At 41.7% G+C, this 21673-nt stretch overlaps 1 protein-coding gene across 1 annotated transcript; it reads left to right on the forward strand.

Annotated features, from left to right (window-relative positions):
* Positions 1–3056: 3056 nt before the first annotated feature.
* Positions 3057–20629, forward strand: LOC149282311 (putative acetylcholine receptor chaperone). The gene is made up of 2 exons (XM_089498384.1): positions 3057–3176; positions 20258–20629. The coding sequence occupies exons 1-2, from the start codon at positions 3057–3059 to the stop codon at positions 20627–20629; spliced, it is 492 nt and encodes a 163-aa protein (XP_089354510.1).
* The last annotated feature ends 1044 nt before the right edge of the window (positions 20630–21673 follow it).

Raw genomic sequence — 21673 nt, forward strand, 5'->3', positions numbered from 1 at the left:
TTTTCTCTAAAAAACAAGTTACATTTTTCTCCTATTATATCCTATGGGAATTCCATCAATACTGTCATTCACCTGTCATTCCATAGAAAACAGCTATAATCCCACATAATATGAGTGTTAGATCCTGTCTCTGTACTAGGGGAGTATATGTGCCAAAGATCTATATGATATTTCAGAGGGTTTTGTCTGAAAAACAGGTTTGATTTTTCTCCCATTATATCCTATGGGCATTCCGTCAATACTGTCATTCACCTGTGATTCCATAGAATACAGCTATAATTCCACTTAATATGAGGTTTAGAACCTATAACTGTACTAGGGGAGTATACATGACAAAGATCTATATAATATGTCAGAGGGTTTTCTCTAAAAAACAAGTTACATTTTTCTCCCATTATATCCTATGGGCATTCCATCAATACTGTCATTCACCTGTCATTCCATAGAAAACAGCTATAATCCCACTTAATATGAGTTTTAGATCCTGTCTCTGTAGTAGGGGAGTATATGTGCAAAAGATATATATGATATTTTAGAGGGTTTTGTCTGAAAAACAGGTTTGATTTTTCTCCCATTATATCCTATGGGCATTCCATCAATACTGTCATTCACCTGTCATTCCATAGAATACAGCTATAATTCCACTTAATATGAGGTTTAGAACCTATAACTGCACTAGGGGAGTATACATGACAAAGATCTATATAATATGTCAGAGGGTTTTCTCTAAAAAACAAGTTACATTTTTCTCCCATTATATCCTATGGGCATTCCATCAATACTGTCATTCACCTGTCATTCCATAGAAAACAGCTATAATCCCACTTAATATGAGTTTTAGATCATGTCTCTGTAGTAGGGGAGTATATGTGCAAAAGATATATATGATATTTTAGAGGGTTTTGTCTGAAAAACAGGTTTGATTTTTCTCCCATTATATCCTATGGGCATTCCATCAATACTGTCATTCACCTGTCATTCCATAGAATACAGCTATAATTCCACTTAATATGAGGTTTAGAACCTATAACTGCACTAGGGGAGTATACATGACAAAGATCTATATAATATGTCAGAGGGTTTTCTCTAAAAAACAAGTTACATTTTTCTCCTATTATATCCTATGGGCATTCCATCAATACTGTCATTCACCTGTCATTCCATAGAAAACAGCTATAATTCCACTTAATATGAGGTTTAGAACCTATAACTGTACTAGGGGAGTATGTGTGCCAAAGATCTATATGATATGTCAGAGGGTTTTCTCTAAAAAAAGAATATTATTTTTTCTCCCATTATATCCTATGGGCATTCCCTCAAAACCGTCATTCACCTGTCATTCCATTGAAAACAGCTATAATCCCCCATAATATGAGTTTTAGATCCTGTCTCTGTACTAGGGGAGTATATGTGCCAAAGATCTATATGATATTTCAGAGGGTTTTGTCTGAAAAACAGTTTTGATTTTTCTCCCATTATATCCTATGGGCATTCCATCAATACTGTCATTCACCTGTCATTCCATAGAAAACAGTTATAATCCCACATAATATGAGTTTTAGATCCTGTCTCTGTACTAGGGGAGTATATGTGCAAAAGATCTATATGATATTTCAGAGGGTTTTGTCTGAAAAACAGGTTTGATTTTTCTCCCATTATATCCTATGGGCATTCCATCAATACTGCCATTCACCTGTCATTCCATAGAACACAGCTATAATTCCACTTAATATGAGGTTTGGAATCTATAACTGTACTAGGGGAGTATACATGACAAACATCTATATGATATGTCAGAGGGTTTTCTCTAAAAAACAAGTTTCATTTTTCTCCCATTATATCCTATGGGCATTCCCTCAAAACTGTCATTCACCTGTCATTCCATAGAAAACAGCTATAATCCCACATAGTCTGAGTGTTAGATCCTGTCTCTGTACTAGGGGAGTATATGTGCCAAAGATCGATATGATATTTCAGAGGGTTTTGTCTGAAAAACAGGTTTGATTTTTCTCCCATTATATCCTATGGGCATTCCATCAATACTGTCATTCCATAGAATACAGCTATAACTCCACTTAATATGAGGTTTAGAACCTATACCTGTACTAGGGGAGTATGTGTGCCAAAGATCTATATGATATGTCATATGGTTTTCTCTAAAAAAACAATATTATTTTTTCTCCCATTATATCCTATGGGCATTCCCTCAAAACTGTCATTCACCTGTCATTCCATAGAAAACAGCTATAATCCAACGTAATCTGAGTTTTAGATCACATGTGTGTGTTCTAAGGGAGTATGTGTGCCAAAGGTCTAAATGCTATTTCTTAAGCTTTTATTTCAAAATCAATTATTCTTTTCCCTTCCATTATAGTCTATGGGCATTCCTCCCCATTATAGTCTATGGGCACTCCTCCCCATTAAAGTCTATGGGCATTCCATTTTGTCATTCGTTTTAGTATGTCCCTTCCTCTGGTTCTTCATTGTCTCCTCTACCTTTATAATACTGCCCAGTACGACTACTATTGACTATTAAATGTCTTCTTCGTGCTGAAATAACCTACAATCCCAGCTGGAAAGGCAAAAAATAAAAAAATTAAAACCGCAGCCATGCGAAATGTAGATTTATTGCTCTAAATCATGTACAAGAACGATAAGGAATGCTAGTACCGCAAAAGAGGCGGGGCAATCTGATGTGAAGCCATAGCTGCTGGACGAATACATATTACACTGGCTTATCATAAATTACTTTGGATGTACGTCGTTTTGTCATCACTCGTGCTATTTAATGCTCGTGAGCTCAATTTACTATTAGCACCTGTGTTGGAATTTCCGCGTTTCATCTCTCATTGATGTCTGTCGTGCGTCTTTCCTAATCCTGCTATAGATGGAGAAAAGGCAGGTGAAAGCAGGTAGGCTCTAGGACCACGCGATCACCAGCACCAACACATGGAAGACGCAGGCGCCTGTGAGGTCTTCAAAAAGCAGGATCTGGCGGCAGGAGGGTGCACACTGTGAAGGGACTCACCGTCAGTGGGTCAGCTGCCCCTACCTCAATGGCGTCCCCGCGCATCGTAACAATAGTGGCCCTCTCAATGGCGCTTGGGCTTTTCTTCGTCTTTATGGGAACCATCAAACTCACTCCCAGGCTCAGCAAGGATGCGTACAGCGAAATGGTGAGAGATGAGGGGAGGAACTATGATAAAAGATACCTTGGGTAGTTAAAGCGATTAAACGGATTAGTGACAGCAAAAAAATTCTAAAATGGGCAGGAGTGCTGCAAATGAAGCTCGGTGTCATTCAATAGTTCTTCATATATTTTCTTACCTGCTTTCTGTATTCTCTGCCGTTCCGTGTGGCGCATTGTCACATCAGTGTGTATTAATATTTATTTACCACCTGCATAAACAAACACTGCAGTCATAATATAGTATATATTAGTATCAGTGTATCTACTAAGGATCCCTAATGTCCACACCGCTCCATCCCTGTGTAGCGGGAGCGTAAAATAATACAGCAGCTATAATCTCGAGCTAGCGGTCTTTGTTACAGATTGAATTCGCCGATCTTGACGGTATTGTTGGTGATGTCCGTTCGCCCAGACAAAGCTTCGGAATACCTTATTGATAAAATTGTCTCAGATCAATTAACCTGAGACTACCTGCTTTATAAATGTCTTGGTAGACCCAGCCACTGATTATATTTCATGTCCGATACATTGTACTTTTCCAGATGGTTCTCTATACCATCACCACCCCCAGTGTCCCCCCTCAAGTCCTATATGCCCCTGAGAGTCCCTTTATTCAGAGAAGAGAGTAGAAATAATTTATTCTTGCTCTGATCTAGAGACATTCTACATGTACTTACAAATGTATTAAACACTCTTGTCTACAAGCAGATTGCAAAGGAAACTGTCAGTGATGTGTCTGACCACCCATGTCTGATTTCTATAATTCTTTAATTGCCGGTCTGTGCGGTACTATAGTACAGGGGTGTCCAAGTTTTTTCTGCAGTGGGCCACTTCATCAGAATTGTATGCGTGCGAGGGCCGCACTCATTTTTCACTGAGAGAAAATATGGCCTTTAATAAGATACGCAGATTAAAATAAAGTAAATGACACAAAACCTTTACTTTTCCTCTCACTGATTTCTGGGATTTCTGGGCCTACAAATTCAGGATTCTGGAAAAGTAAAAATAAAATAGTTCTATTTATTTTAGGGATGCACTAAAATGAAAATTCGGGACCAAAAACGAAAATTCAGGGTTCGCTTAGCCGAAACTGAAAGTGACCCCCCCACACACTTTTAATAAAAGTAAGTTACACACCAAAATTGTACAAAAAAATGATATATTATGATTGTTAACAGCAATCTCAGACATACCCAGATTCCAGCATGTACTGGTTGGCTGGGCATTGTATTTTTTGTCCAATTTTAGTGTGTAACCACACTTATTAAAAGTAACACACCACAATTAGACAAAAAAAATCAACAATATGACTTGGCATGATAGGAGTGTGATTGCTAACAGCAAACACACTCTTTTTATACCCAGGCAACCAGTGAATGCTGGAACCTAGGCATGATGGGACTGTGATTGCTGTTAGCAGATTGCTGTTAGCAATCACACTCCTATCATGCCAAGTCAGCCAATACATGCTGGTACAAGGTGGCTGTAAGTGCAGACCCCATACTGCTGGCAGCATCAATACACAAGGGGGGCAGCTAGCCAGGTTTCAGCATGTACTGGCTGACTTGGCATGATAGGAGTGTGATTGCTAACAGCAAACACACTCTTTTTATACCCAGGCAACCAGTAAATACTGGAACCTAGGCATGATGGGACAGTGATTGCTGTTAGCAGATTGCTGTTAGATGTTAGCAATCACACTCCTATCATCCCAAGTCAGCCAATACGTGCTGGTGCAGACCCCATACTGCTGGAAGCATCAATACACAAGGGGGGCAGCTAGCCAGGTTTCGGCATGTACTGGCTGACTTGGCATGATAGGAGTGTGATTGCTAATAGCAATCAAAGTCCCATCATGCCTAGGTTCCAGCACTTACACATCCATACTATCACACACACACACACATTCATTCATTCACAGATTCATTCCCTCAATCAGACATACTCATTCACACAACCTACCCCACCCCCTTACCTGCTCTACAGCTCTCGATGCCGCTCACAGACTTCAGCAGGGGGCGCGACCTCCCTCGTTCTCCCCACAGAGGAAGCAGGACTGGAGCAGAGGATAGACCCTCCCACAAGTAAGCAGCAGGGCTCTTGTGATCCTGGCTGCCGATCTCACGTGGGCCGCACCTCAAGGGCCACATGTTGGACGCCCCTGCTATAGTAGATTTCTATTTAAATTGTTTATACTAATATCATACTAGAATATGATTCTGCACTAAGGATTATGTAACCACAAGTCTGCAAAATGCTACATAAAAGCAAAGCAGCACTTCCTATACATGTTAAACCACGTTCAGGTGTAAAAGGGGGTGATTATATAACCCGGGGTTATTCATATCATTTTAGATGTTGTTCCGCTTTCGCATAGGTAACAGGGGTATCTGTAATGAAGACAGATTATTAACGCCAGGCTCCTGATCCATGTAGTCCTGGGCACTTGGTATGTAAGCACAAAAGGCATCTTTACCTTCTCAGTATTGCTCTGCCTTTGTGGGTGGGTTCAGTAGAGAAGGATGATATCAGTAGTAAATGTTTCTGACAGAAGCAAAGAACACAATATACAAATTAACTTGATTCATTTTTATGAAAAAACTACTGGTATATTCAATTGATTAAAAAGTGTTTTATGGGTAAAAATTGGCCTCTTCGGTCTCAATTTTGAGGCACCGTCACCCCTGTGCCACATCACTGCTTTGCTGTTCTTTTTTTGCAGGCATAGAAACATAGAAAGTGGCGGCAGATAAGAACCATTAGGCCCATCCAGTCTGCCCAACCTCTGAGTACTTTCCTTAGTACCTGCCCTTATCCTATATCTAGCTTACCATTATCCCATGCTTGCTTAAATGTCTTCACTGTATTAACATCTTGCACTTCTGCTGGAAGGCTATTCCGTGCATCCACCTTTGCCCCTCTAGCTTTAGACTATATCCTCTTGTTGTGGTAGTAGTTCTCCTTTTAACCCCTTCAAGACCAGGACGTACCTGGTACTTCCTGGTCAAAGGTCACCGCCAGACTGGGACATACCAGGTACGTTATCGATGATGCGCGATCCAGCGTCGCTATGAACGCTGGGATCGCGAGGGGCGGCTGCTACTGACCGCTGGGTGTCCCCAGCGATCTGTAGCGGCCGCTCCCCCTCAATTCCGTGCATGTGATTGCTTTGAAGCGAATCACGAGCACGGAATTAAAATATTTTTTTTTTTTTAAACTGCGGTCTTCAAGGGAAGACGCAGTGTGCAAATGCTGCTCCTGAAGGGGTTAAATAAACTCTGTTCTCTTATCGTGTTGATCCCCTTTAAGTATTTAAATGTTTCTATCATATCCCCTGTCATGTCTTTCTTCCAGGCTATATATATTAAAATCCTTTAATCTTTTTTTTTTTTTAAATCCTGTAATCCATGAACCATTTTAGTAGCCCTTTCCTGAACTTTCCTTAACATATCTATATCCTTCTGGAGATACGGTCTCCAGTACTGTACACAATACTCCAAGTGAGGTCTCACCAGTGCTCTGTACAATGGCATGAACACTTCCCTCTTTGTACTGCTAATACAAATGTACAACCAAGCATTCTGCTAGCATTTCCTGCTGCTCTATTGCGTTGTCTGCCTACCTTTAAATCCTCAGAAATAATTACCCCTAAATCCCTTTCCTCACACATTGAGGTTAGGACAGTATCAAATATTCTATACTCTGTCCTAGATGCATTACTTTGCATTTATCAACATTAAACGTCAGTTGCCACAGCTCTATTTTTCCAGTTTACCCAAATCATTTGCCATTTGGCTTATCCCTTCAGGGACATCAATCATGTTGTCGTCAGCAAAAAGATATACCTTTCCATCAAGACCTTCTGCAATATCACTAATAAAAATATTAAAGAGAATGGATCCAAGTAAAGATCCCTGAGGTATCCTGCTGGTAACAAGACCTTGCTCTGAATATACGCCATTGACTACAACACTCTGTTTTCTGTCACTCCCTAATCCAGTCAACAATATTGTGATCTAAACTCAGAGATTGCAGTTTAATGATTAGTCCTCTATGTGGCACAGTGTCAAAGGCCTTATTTAAATCCAGATACGCAATGTCTACTGCACCACCTTGATCAATTACTTTAGTCACTCAATCAAAAAAATCAATTAGATTAGTTTGGCTTTGCAGTTGCATTTAGCTTGGACACACAAGCGAATCCTGAGCTGGGGCGAATCTCCTAAGTGACATCTCTAAGTGAGGAGTTACAAGCAAAGAAGGAGTTAAAAAGCAAGAAGGAGGGTAAAGTATAAATCCTTGTGATTCCATATATTTATATATATATATATTGCACCTTACTGTCTGTTTTTGCCAGTTATTTGAGCTATCCCCATTGCCAAGATGTCCTCCATGTTTGACAATGCGGTCAGGTGTACATCTTGCTCAATGTATGCGATCCTTGATCAGCGCTTCGAGGGTGCATATTGCTGTGCGAGATGTGTGCGGGTTGCTCATTTGGAAGCACAAATCCTGAGTCTAGAGGAGCAACTGGCAACACTGAGATCTATTGACAACTTGGAGAGGAGTCTGCTGCTCACTGAGCAAGCTCTCTCGGGGGTAGAGGTGGGGGAGGATAGCGGGATGGAGGTACAGGACAGTCGGGCAGCTAGCTGGGTTACAGTTAGAAGGCGGGGTAGGGGGAAAAGCGCCAGGGAGGCTAGTCCTGATCTAGCACACCCCAACAAGTTTGCCCGGTTGGCAGATGAGGGGGATGTTAGTTCAGAGTTAGCAGTACTGCAGCAAGTCACTGCCTCTGACCACCAGAGGGGTGTCTGCTCCAGTAAGGAGGGAAGGAGGAGCGCAGGGCAGGCCAGACAGGTGCTGGTAGTGGGGGACTCAATTATTAGGGGGACAGACAGGGCGATCTGTCACAAAGACCGGGATCGCCGAACAGTGTGTTGTCTGCCTGGTGCTCGCGTTCGGCACATCGCGGATCGGGTTGACAGATTACTGGGGGGGGCTGGAGAAGACCCAGCAGTCATGGTGCACATTGGCACCAATGACAAAGTGAGAGGTAGGCGGAGTGTCCTTAAAAATGATTTCAGGGACTTAGGTAGCAAGCTTAAGGCAAGGACCTCCAAGGTAGTATTTTCTGAAATATTACCTGTACCACGTGCCACACCAGAGAGGCAGCGGGAGATTAGGGAGCTAAACAAGTGGCTCAGAAGCTGGTGTAGGAAGGAGGGGTTTGGGTTCATGGAGAACTGGGCCGACTTCTCTGTCGGATACAGGCTCTACGGTAGGGACGGGCTGCACCTCAATGGGGAGGGTGCAGCTGTGCTCGGGGAGAAGATGGCCAGAAGGGTGGAGGAGTGTTTAAACTAGGTAAAGGGGGGGAGGGAAACTACAATATAGAAGGGGAAGATAGTGTAGATAGAAAGCTGGGGCTTATAAATGTACCTGGGGGTGGAGCGGAGGGAGGGGTTAGAATAGTCAATAGGGATAGGCTTCATAGGGAAAAAAACCATACACCTCTAAATTGTATGCTTACTAATGCCAGAAGTCTGACCAATAAAACTGACGAACTGGAGTTAATAATGTCTGAAGAAAACTATGACATAGTGGGTATAACAGAGACATGGTTGGATGATAGCTATGACTGGGCCGTTAACATACAGGGTTATAGTCTATTCAGGAAGGATCGAAAAAAACGAAAAGGGGGAGGAGTTTGCCTTTATGTAAAGTCCAGCCTAAAGGCCACACTGCGGGAGAATATATGTGAGGGAAATGATAATGTGGAGTCATTATGGGTAGAAATATATGGAAAGAAAAATAATAAAATACTGATCGGGGTTTGCTATAAGCCACCAAATATAATGGAAGCAGCAGAAGATCAATTATTAAAGCAAATAAACAAGGCAGCAAATCACAATGAGGTGGTTATTATGGGGGACTTTAACTATCCCGACATAAACTGGGAAACAGAGACCTGTGAATCTCATAAAGGAAACCGGTTTCTGACTATAAGTAAGGATAATTATCTGTCCCAAATGGTACAGGACCCGACCAGAGGGGGCGCCCTACTGGACTTAATATTAACCAACAGACCTGACAGAGTAACTAATGTGCAGGTCAGGGGGCATCTAGGAAATAGTGATCACAATATGATACATTATAACTTGTCCTTCAATAAGGGAACTCTTAGAGGAGCCACAAGAACCATGAACTTTAGGAAGGCAAAGTTTGATCAACTAAGAAGCCCTTAACACTGTAAATTGGGAAAATGTCCTCAAAAACAAGAGTACAGACACTCAATGGGAGATTTTTAAGGATATCTTAAATTCTCACTGTGAAAGGTACATACCGTATGGGAATAAAAGAGTCAGGAACAAGAGAAAACCAATGTGGATAAATAAAAATGTAAAGGGGGTAATAAATGGCAAAAAAAGGCATTTAAGCTACTAAAACAGGAAGGCAGTGAGGAAGCACTAAAAAGCTATCGGAAAAAAAATAAAATATGTAAAAATCAGATAAAAGCAGCAAAAGTGGAGACAGAAAGACTCATTGCCAAAGAGAGTAAGACAAACCCCAAAATGTTCTTTAACTATATAAATAGTAAAAAGGTTAAAAATGAAAGCGTTGGCCCCTTAAAAAGTAATGAGGGAGAAGTTATAGACGGGGATCAGGAAAAAGCTAATCTATTAAATATATTCTTCTCTGCTGTATTCACAGAGGAAAATGAAATGCCAGGTAATATACAGCAGGATGAGATAACTGCCCCAGTACATGTCGCCTGTCTAACCCAGGAAGAAGTGCAGTGCCGCCTAAAAAAAATCAAAATAGACAAATCACCAGGTCCAGATGGCATTCACCCCCGCGTTCTAAGGGAGTTAAGTAATGTAATAGACAGACCCCTATTTCTAATATTCAAGGACTCTATAGTGACAGGGTCTGTTCCCCAGGACTGGCGCATAGCAAATGTTGTGCCAATATTCAAAAAGGGGACAAAAAGTGACCCGGGGAATTATAGGCCTGTTAGTTTAACTTCTGTTGTGTGTAAACTGTTTGAGGGTTTCCTAAGAGATGCTATTTTGGAGTATCTCAATGAAAATAAGTGTATGACTCCATATCAGCATGGGTTTACAAGTGATCGGTCCTGTCAAACTAACCTGATAAGCTTTTATGAGGAGGTGAGCTCAAGACTGGATCGGGGTGAATCGCTGGATGTCGTATATCTTGATTTTTCCAAAGCATTTGATACGGTGCCACATAAAAGGCTGGTACATAAAATGAGAATGCTTGGGCTGGGGGAGAATGTGTGTATGTGGGTAAGTAACTGGCTCAGTGATAGGAAACAGAGGGTGGTTATTAATGGTACATACTCTGAGTGGGTTACTGTTGCTAGTGGGGTACCACAGGGGTCAGTTTTGGGTCCTATTCTTTTTAATATATTTATTAATGACCTTGTAGAGGGATTGTATAGTAAAGTATCAATCTTTGCAGACGATACTAAGCTCTGTAACGTGGTTAACACAATAGATGACAGTGCACGATTACAAATGGATCTGCATAGGTTGGAGGCTTGGGCTGGGATGTGGCAGATGAGGTTCAACACAGATAAATGTAAGGTTATGCACATGGGGAAGAAAAATCCAGGCTGGGAATATGTATTAAATGGGAAAACACTGGGGACGACTGACATGGAAAAGGACTTAGGAGTTTTAGTTAACAGTAAATTTACCTGTAGCGACCAGTGTCAGGCAGCTGCTGCTAAGGCAAATAAAATCATGGGGTGCATCAAAAGGGGCATAGATGCCCACGACAAGGAAATAATTCTACCACTGTACAAGTCACTAGTCAGACCACACATGGAATACTGTGTACAGTACTGGGCACCAGTGTACAAGAAAGATATAGTGGATCTGGAGAGGGTTCAAAGACGGGCAACCAGAGTAATAAGGGGAATGGGAGGACTACAGTACCCAGAAAGATTATCAGAATTAGGGTTATTTAGTTTGGAAAAAAGATGGCTTAGGGGGGATTTAATAACTATGTATAAATATATAAGGGGACAGTACAGAGATCACTCCCAGGACCTATTTATACCCAGGACTGTATCTATAACAAGGGGACATCCTCTACGGTTGGAGGAAAGAAGGTTTCTACACCAGCACAGACGGGGGTTCTTTACAGTAAGAGCGGTGAGATTATGGAACTCTCTGTCGGAGGAAGTGGTAATGGTAAACTCAATAAAAGAGTTCAAAAGGAGCCTGGACGTGTTTCTTGAAAGCAATAATATTACAAGTTATGGATATTAGATTAATAGGGACAGAACGTTGATCCAGGGATTTATTCTGATTGCCATATTTGGAGTCGGGAAGGAATTTTCCCCCTGGTATGGGGCAATTGGCATCTGCTTCATAAGGGTTTTTTTTGCCTTCCTCTGGATCAACACAGTAGGGACACAATATGTATATAGGTTGAACTTGATGAACTTTGGTCTTTTTTCAACCTTATGAACTATGTTACTATGTTACTATGTAGTTTGGAATGATCTTCCTGAGGTAAACCCATGTTTTTGATCTTGAAGCCCACGTGACTTCAGAAGTACAACAATCCTGTCCTTTAACATAGTTTCCATAAATTTCCTCACTACAGATGTAAGAGTTACTGGCCTGTAGTTGCCTGACTGCTCTGCCCTGGGACGACTCCCGTTACCAATAATTTGTTAAATAAATCAGTTAACTGTTTTGCTAGTATACCACCTAGCTCTTTTAATAACTTGGGATGGCAATGGGGATCATGGGTCAGTTGGGGAGTTCCCATGGACCTCCATTTTAGTTCCCATGTGGCTAACTCACTCTTAAGATGAGTGGTGGCTTTTTTTTGGTAAGGTGGGCAGATGCCCAAACCAACCCTGCCAACTCTTGAATTCAACCTCACCCACTCCCTCCTCTAGCCACACATGACAACATGTCGGTGTCCTGAATTGGTGTGTGGTAAGGAAAAATGGTTCCCATATACCATATATAGGTATATGGGAACTCATGCCCAGGCACTTATTATGTACAAATGCTCCTAGTGCGTTACTCTCTTGTGGTTGTGCTATGCAATTAGCTAGACAGGTTAGCGTGCTCTAGAACCAGCTTGTGGAGGTTTAATTTTGCATTATTTAACCTCTTCATATGATGTCTATGTGGTGTTAACTTTACCCACTGCAAAGAAGTATCATCAAAATTTTTTTGCTACATATTTTAAAAGAGGCTGCTAGGGAAATTGTTGCATTATAAGTGGTAAAATTATCGTTTTTAAATTCGCTTTAGTTGTCTTTTTCCCAGAAGCATTTGGGCAGTAAAATACAGCTTATAGCAGGGGTGTCCAAGTTTTTCCTGCAGTGGGCCACTTCATCAGAAATGTATATGTTCGGGGGCCGCATTCATTTTTCACTGAGAGAAAAAACGGCCTTTAATAAGACATGCAGATTGAAATAAAGTAAATGACACAAAATCCTTTACAACGCATCTCACTGATTTCTGGGCCTAGAAAATTTTATCCTCTGACGTAACTACAAATTCAGGAGGGCGTTTTATCTCTGTCTATGTGAAAATTAAATAGTTCTATTTATTCTAGGGATGCACTAAAATGAAAATTCTGGAAACAGAAAAGGACCCCCCCATCTTTAAAAATAAAAAAAACACACTGTTAATAAAAGTAACACACCAAAATTGTGTATGTGTGTATATATATATAAATATGATTGTTAACAGCACACGCAAATTCCAGCATGTACTGGTTGCCTGGGCATGATAGGAGTGTGATTGCTGTTGACAATCATATATAAATTGATATTGTTATTGTATTTTTTGTCCAGTTTTAGTGTGTTACTTAGTTTATTTTTTTTTTTAAGTAATTTTTATTTTCTCAATATAAGAGATAATTTCCAGAGGAACGCAAAAACAGGCATGACATAACAGGTACAATATATAGAACAGAGCATCTCAAATAATCTTGTTACAGGAGGGGATGTACATAAGAGAGCCCCAGTTTAAACAGTAGACTGCACCATGTCAATAGGCGTGAGTTAGCGCCTAACTAATGAGGGCCCATAAAGGCGCACAGAGAGCTCACAGTATGCCGAGACCGGCGGGCCTGAAACAGGGCCAGGTGTAATCATTGGAAAACATCTACAGAAAGAAATACAGAGAATAAGAGGGGGGTAGAGCCAGGAGACGAAAGAAAGACATGGAAAGAAGAGAGGGGAGAAGCAAAAAAAAAAAAGGAGGGGTAAAGAGACGATTCGCAGCAGGTAAGCCTCAGAGCCTCAGCTAGCCGAACAAAAGACATCTGCTGTAGATCAGATCCACAAAATGGCCGCAGGGAACATCCCGAACTTCTTCAGCCATGGTCCCCAGGTGAGAAGAAAAAGATGGGACTTGTCATGCAGGTAAGCCGTGATTTTTTCCATCTTCAGCATATGCCAAATTTTTGCTTCAACGGCAGGTATCTCAGGAGTTCCCGATTTCCACACTTGGGCAATGGCGAGATGGACTGCTGTACAAACTCGAAATATGAGACGGTGGGCTGGTTAAGTCAGAGCGTCCGAAGGACAGCATCTGCAGAGAAGAGCCGACCAAGGCTCTGGTTGGAGGGGTTCCCCGAGTGCGTCACTCGGCATACTGAAGAAATGAGACCATATTGGCGTAAGTTTGGATGGACGCGCCTCCCCCTTGAGGAATGTATTAAATAGCGCGGTCATGTGCGGGAGAAGGCAGGCAGCAAAAGATTTGTAATATTTGGCGGTGAAGCCGTCGGGACCTGGGGCGTTCGAATTCTTAAAACATTTTAGGGCAGCTGAAACCTCGTCCACCGAAATGAGAGCATTAAGGTTAGCTAGAGCCGAAGGAGCAAGAGAAGGCAACTTGCAGTAGTGTGTTACTTAGTTTTAACCCCTTAAGGACAATGAGCGGTCCCTAAACCCATTGAAAACAATGCATTTTGAGCCCGTACATGTATGGGCTGTCATTAAGGGGTTAATAAAAGTGTGGTGTTATTACACCAAAATTGGACAATAAAATACAATAACAGCAATCACACTCCTATCATGCCCAGGCATACCAAGGTTCCAGCATGTACTGGCTGATTTGGCATGATAGGACTGTGATTGCTGTTAGCAATCAAACTCCTATCATTCCAACTCAGCCAATACATGCTGAAACCTGGCTAGCTGCCAGCAGTATGGGGGTCACTTACAGACTCACTGTGCCATGCCCACCACTTACACATAATTCATTCACAGATTAATTCCCCCAATCACGCATACAACCCCACCCTCTTACCTGCACTGCAGATCTCTCACTCGCAGACTTACGCAGGGGCTGCTGCTTCCCACTGTGTAGCTCGCGAGCAACTTGTCTTGTGCCGAACAGTGGAAGCAGGATGGGAGCGGAGTCATGTGATGTGACATCAATTCACATGACTCCGCTGGATTCCGCTTCTGCTGTGCGGTACAGAAGACACCGACTGTGCGCGAGCAACCCACAGGAAAGCCGCAGGGTTCTTGCGATTCTGCGATTCCGGTTGCCCTACCGGCGGATCTCACGCGGGCCGCACCTTAAGGTCCGGCGGGCCGCATCTCAAGGTCCGGCGGGCCGCATGTTGGACGCCCAGGTTCTCCAGAGCTTTCCATACTGCCAGGACCTCTAGGAAATTGATAGGCAAGGTGCTTTCTTGCTTCTGTGATAAAGACCATCTTTTGACTCCCTGGTGGAGTCTCTCCTTTGGTAACCACCACCTGACAGTGGAATTCACTGCCATAGGAACTGGAAACCAGATGAGCGATCCCACACCTCTAACATAAAGGTGTGAAACTGCTTTATGTGAAAGAGGGGCACTGCCTATCATTAAGATGTCATTAGACCCCATAACAAAATCATTGTTCTGATACTGCACCTTCACTTTTGAAGCACCAAGGTTGCCATGTCAACCAGCTTCTTAATTTTACCTGGAAGAAAACATTTCTGTTTAGAAGAAACACAGCTATTCTTGACAGTCATATTTGAGATTTTTGTTCGTGTTTAATCCTCCGGGTTAAAGGCTTTTGAAATGGGAAAAACTAGAGAATAAACACCTTTTACCGTATTTGCTCGATTAAAAGATGACCCTGATTATAAGACGGCCCCCCAAAATCTGAATATTAATTTAGGAAAAAAAGAAAAAGCCTGAATATAAGACGACCCTATAGGAAAAAAGTTTTACCAGTAAATGTTAATTCATGTAAACTATGTAAACAATTTTTTTAATAAATATTTTGTTTTTAATTCCTTTTATTTTCCAGCCTGCCCCCCAGTTATGCACATCTGCCCCCAGGCTTGTCACTCTGCCCCATAAATACCTTAAACCCCCTATATGCCACTGTGGCCCATGATATGCCTTTTGACCCCCTATGTGCCACTCTGCGTCCAGAAATGCCTTATACCCCTATATGCCACTCTGGCATTTAGGGGATTAAAAGGCATATTATGGGGCAGAATGGCATATTGGGAGGTATAAGGCATTTCAGGAGGCAGAGAGGCGTATAGAGGGTTAAAAGGCATTTCTGGAGGCAGAGTGGCATTAAGGGGGTTAAAAGGCATTTCACAGAGCACTGCCTACAGAAATGCCTTATGTTCCCATTTAACCCCTCCCCCCCCAAAAAAAACCTTACCGGTGCTTCTGACTCCCGGTGTGTTGTCCGGGCAGCGTGTAGACAACTTCCGCTGCAGCCAGAAGGAGGTGCGGTTAGCAGCGGGGGTTGTCTGCGTCCATCGGGCAGACCTTCCCCGGCTGTCAGAGAGAATTCCCCGGTGAGGGGAACTCTGATCTCTGACAGCTGGGGAAGGTCTGCCCGATGGATGCAGACAACCCCCGCTGCTAACCGGAAGGAGGTACGGTTAGCAGCAGGGGGTTGTCTGCGTCCATCGCGCAGACCTTCCCCGGGTGTCAGAGAGAATTCCCCGGTGAGGGGAACTCTGATGTAGACGTCTACACGCTGCCCCGGCTACACACCGGGGACTCGGAAGCACCGGTAAGTTGAGGGTGGGGGGGTTTGGAGAGGGGAGACAGGAATATCCAGGTCCCCTGCAGCGTTGCGGGGGATCTGGATCTTAGTCCCATAGTCAGACCTATTTGAGGTCTGATTATAAGACGACCCCGATTATAAGACGAGGGGTATTTTTCAGAGCAATTGCTCTGAAAAACACCTCGTCTTATAATCAAGCAAATACAGTATTTCCTGAAAAAATGTACAGACAACAATACTTCCTTCTGTTTATAGTCCTGAATCGGAACATACAATTTAGCACCTCTTCAAAGTGCTAGAGGTATTAGATCACATAAAAATGTGGGAAGAACCAGTGAGCTCCAGCCTGTGCAGTTTGGAAATCATATCTAGACCCCATCTGTCTGAGGTGCCAATGGCCCAATCCTGCACTACCCCCCCCCCCCTCCAGACAGGAATATATCTGATATGAGCATTCTGTTTTCTGGTAAACATCTTTTCAAAAAGGGCCTGAAATCTTTTAAAAGCAGAATAAACTCTATTGGTTTGTTCAGATGCAGCTTTGGAAACCTAAGCCCCGGCCTAATGCCATGTTCTTTTTAGAGAGAAAAGGCTTTCTTCTGGCAACCCTTCGAAACAAACCACTTTTCTAATTGTACTGTCATGAACTTTAACAGTTAACGTGCTAACTGAGGCCTGTAGAGTCTGAGATGTAACGCTTGGGTTTTTTGCAAGTTCTCTAAGTATTGCATGGTCTGACTTTGGGGTGAAATTGCTGGGATGTCCACTTGCAACTGTCTTATATGTTTTCCACTTTTGAATTATCTTTCTTACTGTAGAATGGTGGACTGGAAATTGTTTGGAAATTGTTTTATAATCCTTCCCAATAATTGCTCCTCCACGATCATTGCTGACGTCTTTCCTGCTTGGCATTGTGTTAAAACACACCTTAATGCTCCAAACTAGCAAACCGCTAAAACTTTGGCTTTTATAGAGATGGTCACACTTGGTGATGATCGATTAATCAAAAGCATTTGATTAGCAGTTCCTGTCTGTTTCTTAGTATCCTAACTCCTATGGAAGCACTATGGGTGCTTTTTTTCACACATGGCTTCTCCATGTAGGCTTTAATTTTGTTAAATAAATCATGACACAATGTAATATGTCATGTTTTGCTCCTCATCTGAGGTTGTACTTAATTTTTAGACCTGCTAAGCATACCTGGGAATTTCTGGGCTCTGGCTACCCGGAGCCTTCCCTTGTGGGACGCGGCCAGGACTGCACACTGACGTTGGTGGGCGGTCCCCCTGACGGTAGCGGGAAACACTCCCATTTAAAGGAAAATGAGCAGGGCGTGTCAAGATCACGCTCGCGCGACCTGCAGGATTGGGGGAGCGGCGCTCACCCGGCAATCTCCGGGTCAAACCCGGAGAGTTCCCAGGTATGCTGCTAAGGTCCTGATATGTAAACCATAAAATTCCATGCTATTTTCACACGAATTAACATGGAAAAACTACTAAAATTGTCTTAGGGAACAAAAATACAGTGGCTAGAAAAAGTAAGTGAACTCTTTGGTTTATGTATAAACAACTAAAGCCACGCCCCCACCATCCCTGAATTAAAAAATCTAATGCAATCATCCTATTGCAAATGTATTATTATTTTGTATGTTTTTGTTGCATTAATTGTTTTGAGTCTGTTAAACTAAGAAGAAGGTATTCACATTCAGACTTTAACCCCTTGATGACAATTGCCGGCACGTCTTTAAACGGGTGCAGAAAGCGATCTATTTTCGCTTTCTGCACCGAAACGGCGTTGCTGTAATGCCTCGACCTCGAGGCATTCAGCAACGCCATGATCGGCACAAAGGGGCCATCTCTGGCCCCTCCCCGGGGCGTCAACATCCGCCATACTTTGTATGGCGGCGGACATCCGTTTTAAAAGAGGCATCCAGCGACACCAAACACTTACCTTGGGATGGACTGTGACCGCTCCGAAGTCAATGGAGCTCAATGGAGTGTGATTAGTAAAAATAAATTAAAAATAAAATTAATAATAATTTGAAAAAAACAGTAAAATGTAAAAATAATTTCCCACTGATGTCACCATCAGGGGAACCTTCAAGTTGAACAAAAAATGTTACTTTTTTTTTTTTAAAAAGGCAAAAATAAAAAAAAAAATATATATATATATAAAAAATATATTTTTGTGAGCAAGTCCTAAAATTAGCATATTAGCTTAAAACAATTCTCGCATGGAAAGAGTTAAAATACTGGCATATTAAATTCCCATGGGGTGTCTACTTTTAAAAAATGTATGATTTGATGGGGTAAATTGAATTGGCCGGGTTCAACAAGGTCCCAATTAACACGGGGGGAAGGATGGCCACACATCTAATTTCCAATTAGAAAAATGCACACGTACCAAATTTAGTTCCCCCAAAATGACAAACCCATGCATGTGGGGTATCACTGTACTCAGGAGATGTTGCTGAACACATATTGGGGTGTTGTGTGACAGCGGCATATACCAGGAGCTGTAAATTCATACATAACATAGGTGTGTGTGGGAAAAATACACACACAAAAATACTACTGCAAACTTTGAAAAAATGCTGGTGGTAAAATGTGTGCATGCAAAGAGTTAAAATACCAGCATTTAAAATACCCTGTGGTGTCTAGTTTTCAAAAATATGTGGTTTTGTTGGGCACACTGAAATGGCCCGGCTCAAAGATGTACCAAATAGGGCATGGGCAGTGGATCCCCAAATGCCAAAGTTCAACATTGAAAAATGTGCATGCCCCAAATGTGGCCCTTTTGCCCCCAAACAGCCAGGCAAAATCATTCATGTGGGGTATCACTGCGCTCAGGAGATGTTGCTGAACACATATTGGGGTGTTTTGTGATAGTGACATATACGAGAACTTTTTAATTCATACCTGAAGTAAAATGTGTGTGACAAAACAAATGCAAAAAAATGACTACCACAAAGTTTGACAAAGACTGGTGGTAGATATGGTGCATGGAAAGAGTTAAAATACTAGCATTTGAAATACCCTGGGGTGTCTAGTTTTCAAAAATATATGGCTTTATTGGGCACACTGAAATGGCCCGGCTGAAAGATGTACCAAATAGGGCATGGGCAGTGGATCCCCAAATGCCAAAGTTCAACATTGAAAAATGTACATGCCCCAAATGTGGCCCTTTTGCCCCCAAACAGCCAGGCAAAATCATTCATGTGAGGTATCGCTGTGCCCAGGAGATGTTGCTAAACACATATTGGGGTGTTTTATGATAGTGACATATACCAGAACCTGTTTATTCATACCTGAAGTAAAATGTGTGTGAAAAAACAAATGCAAAAAAAATTACTACCATAAAGTTTGACAAAGGCTGATGGTAGAATTAGTGCTTGGAAAGGGTTAAAATACTAGCATTTGGAATACCCTGGGCTGTCTAGTTTTCAAAAATATATGACTTGATGGGGTAAATTGCATAGGCTGGGTTCAAAGATACCCGAAATGGCACATGGGGGGAAGAATTACCAGACGCTACCTGTACTTATTGCTCTATAACGTGCAGAAAAAAAGCAAAAAAACATAAAAACATTGGGTATTTCTAAACTCAGGACAAATAGTAGAATCTATTTAGCATGTTTTTTTTATTACCTTTTATAGATGAGTAAAAGATTTTTCAACTAAAAGTTAGAAACATTTTTTTTTCTAAATGTTTCACCATATTTTATACTTTTTTTAATAGTACATAATATGATACAATCAAAACAATGTCATCTAAAGAAAGCCCTTCTTGTCCTGAAAAAACAATATCTAATATGTGTGGGTTCAGTAAACGGGAAAGAAGAAAATTACAGCTAAACACGAGCAGCGCAGAAATGTTAAAACGGCCATTGTCACGAAGGGTACAAAAAGTAAAATGAGCCTTTGTCACGAAGGGGTTAAATTAGCGTTAACTATTTTTTAAGTGAACACAGAAGTACAAACAAACAGTGGAATGTGCTTTCTTGACTCTGTTTTCTTTCTTGTCTTTAGAAAAGAGCATATAAAAGTTATGTGAAGGCTCTCCCAGGACTGAAAAAACTTGGCATTACCTCTGTTTTTCTTCGGAAGACCATTGGCTCACTTGAACTGGCCTGTGGAATCGTTCTAACTCTAGTTCCTGGACGACCGAGGGATGTGGCCAACTTTATCCTGCTCATTCTGGTTCTTATTGTCCTATTCTTCCACCAGCTTGTTGGAGATCCTTTGAAACGATATGCACATGCACTAGTGTTTGGAATACTACTCACATGCCGCCTTCTTGTATCCCGCCAACCAGAAGAGGAGATGGCCTATGAAAAGAAAGGGACAAAAGGAGGCAATGGAATACACTCTCGAGAAGCCAGCAAAATGAAAGTGTCTTAAAGACAAATTACAATTTTTATATAATTTTAGGAAGAACCACCAGAGCTAATCCATTGTCCCCTTTATCCTATGACACAAACCATAATGATATACATGTAATACAAATCTTGTGACTCCCAAATCCACGCTTCTCGTTGCATAGAATTCATATTTATCCATTTTACATTCAACTTAGTGTTACATTTTTAAATATCTCAGGAAGGTCTATGTGGAAAGTGGAAGATTTGTTGGCTACAGCAATGTCATAATCTTTGGGACCAGATTTCTGAAATAAACTAAAACAATATAAACTGGGACAAGATGTTTCAAAGTATTTGCACGCCCTTTATATCATAAAATATTATAAATATCTATGTCATGTTATTTTGTTGTAGGATGGTTTTATGTCGCAAAATATTTCTGCAAAAACAAGAAAATGTAACTGCATAATGCTATTCCTTATGGCTAACTGGTTGAATAGTAAATGTTAACACAGGCCCACAAAGTGCTCAGTTTCTGATCACATGTAACAGAAAACGCTTCTACATTATTAAAAAAACCAATTCTACTTCTAAAATGGGTGCACGACTAAAATATCATTTTTAAAAACCACTGAGGTACATTGCAAGTACAACTGTTTCTGTCCTGCAACGAAAGCCAGCTATCGTAGGCAAAAATAGGGATTAACTCTTTAAAGACCAATGACATGCCAGAAAAACCTTTAATGACCAATGACAAATTTATAGTTCTTGGTATACCCCCCTACGTATTCAGCAAGATCCATGCATAACTTGGCCTGGATGTTTGGGGGCCAAATTTGGGAGGTGCATATGCCCTATTTGGGGCATCTTTAACCCCTGAACGTCCAATGACTTCCAAGCAAGACATGGCATTAAACAAGCTTAGAAAGCAATCTTAGATCGCGTTTTTTTCTTAAATGGTGTCGCTGTATTGCCTCAATGTCGAGGCATTCAGCAACACTGAGATCGGCATCATAGGCCACATGTGGCCCCTCTCCTCGGGCCGATAACATCCGCCATACACTGTATGGTGGCAGACGCCCCT

This window comes from Sceloporus occidentalis, unplaced genomic scaffold (genome assembly GCF_023333645.1).
Source record: "Sceloporus occidentalis isolate IW3139 unplaced genomic scaffold, rSceOcc1.0.p SCAF_119, whole genome shotgun sequence".
NCBI lineage: Eukaryota > Metazoa > Chordata > Lepidosauria > Squamata > Phrynosomatidae > Sceloporus > Sceloporus occidentalis.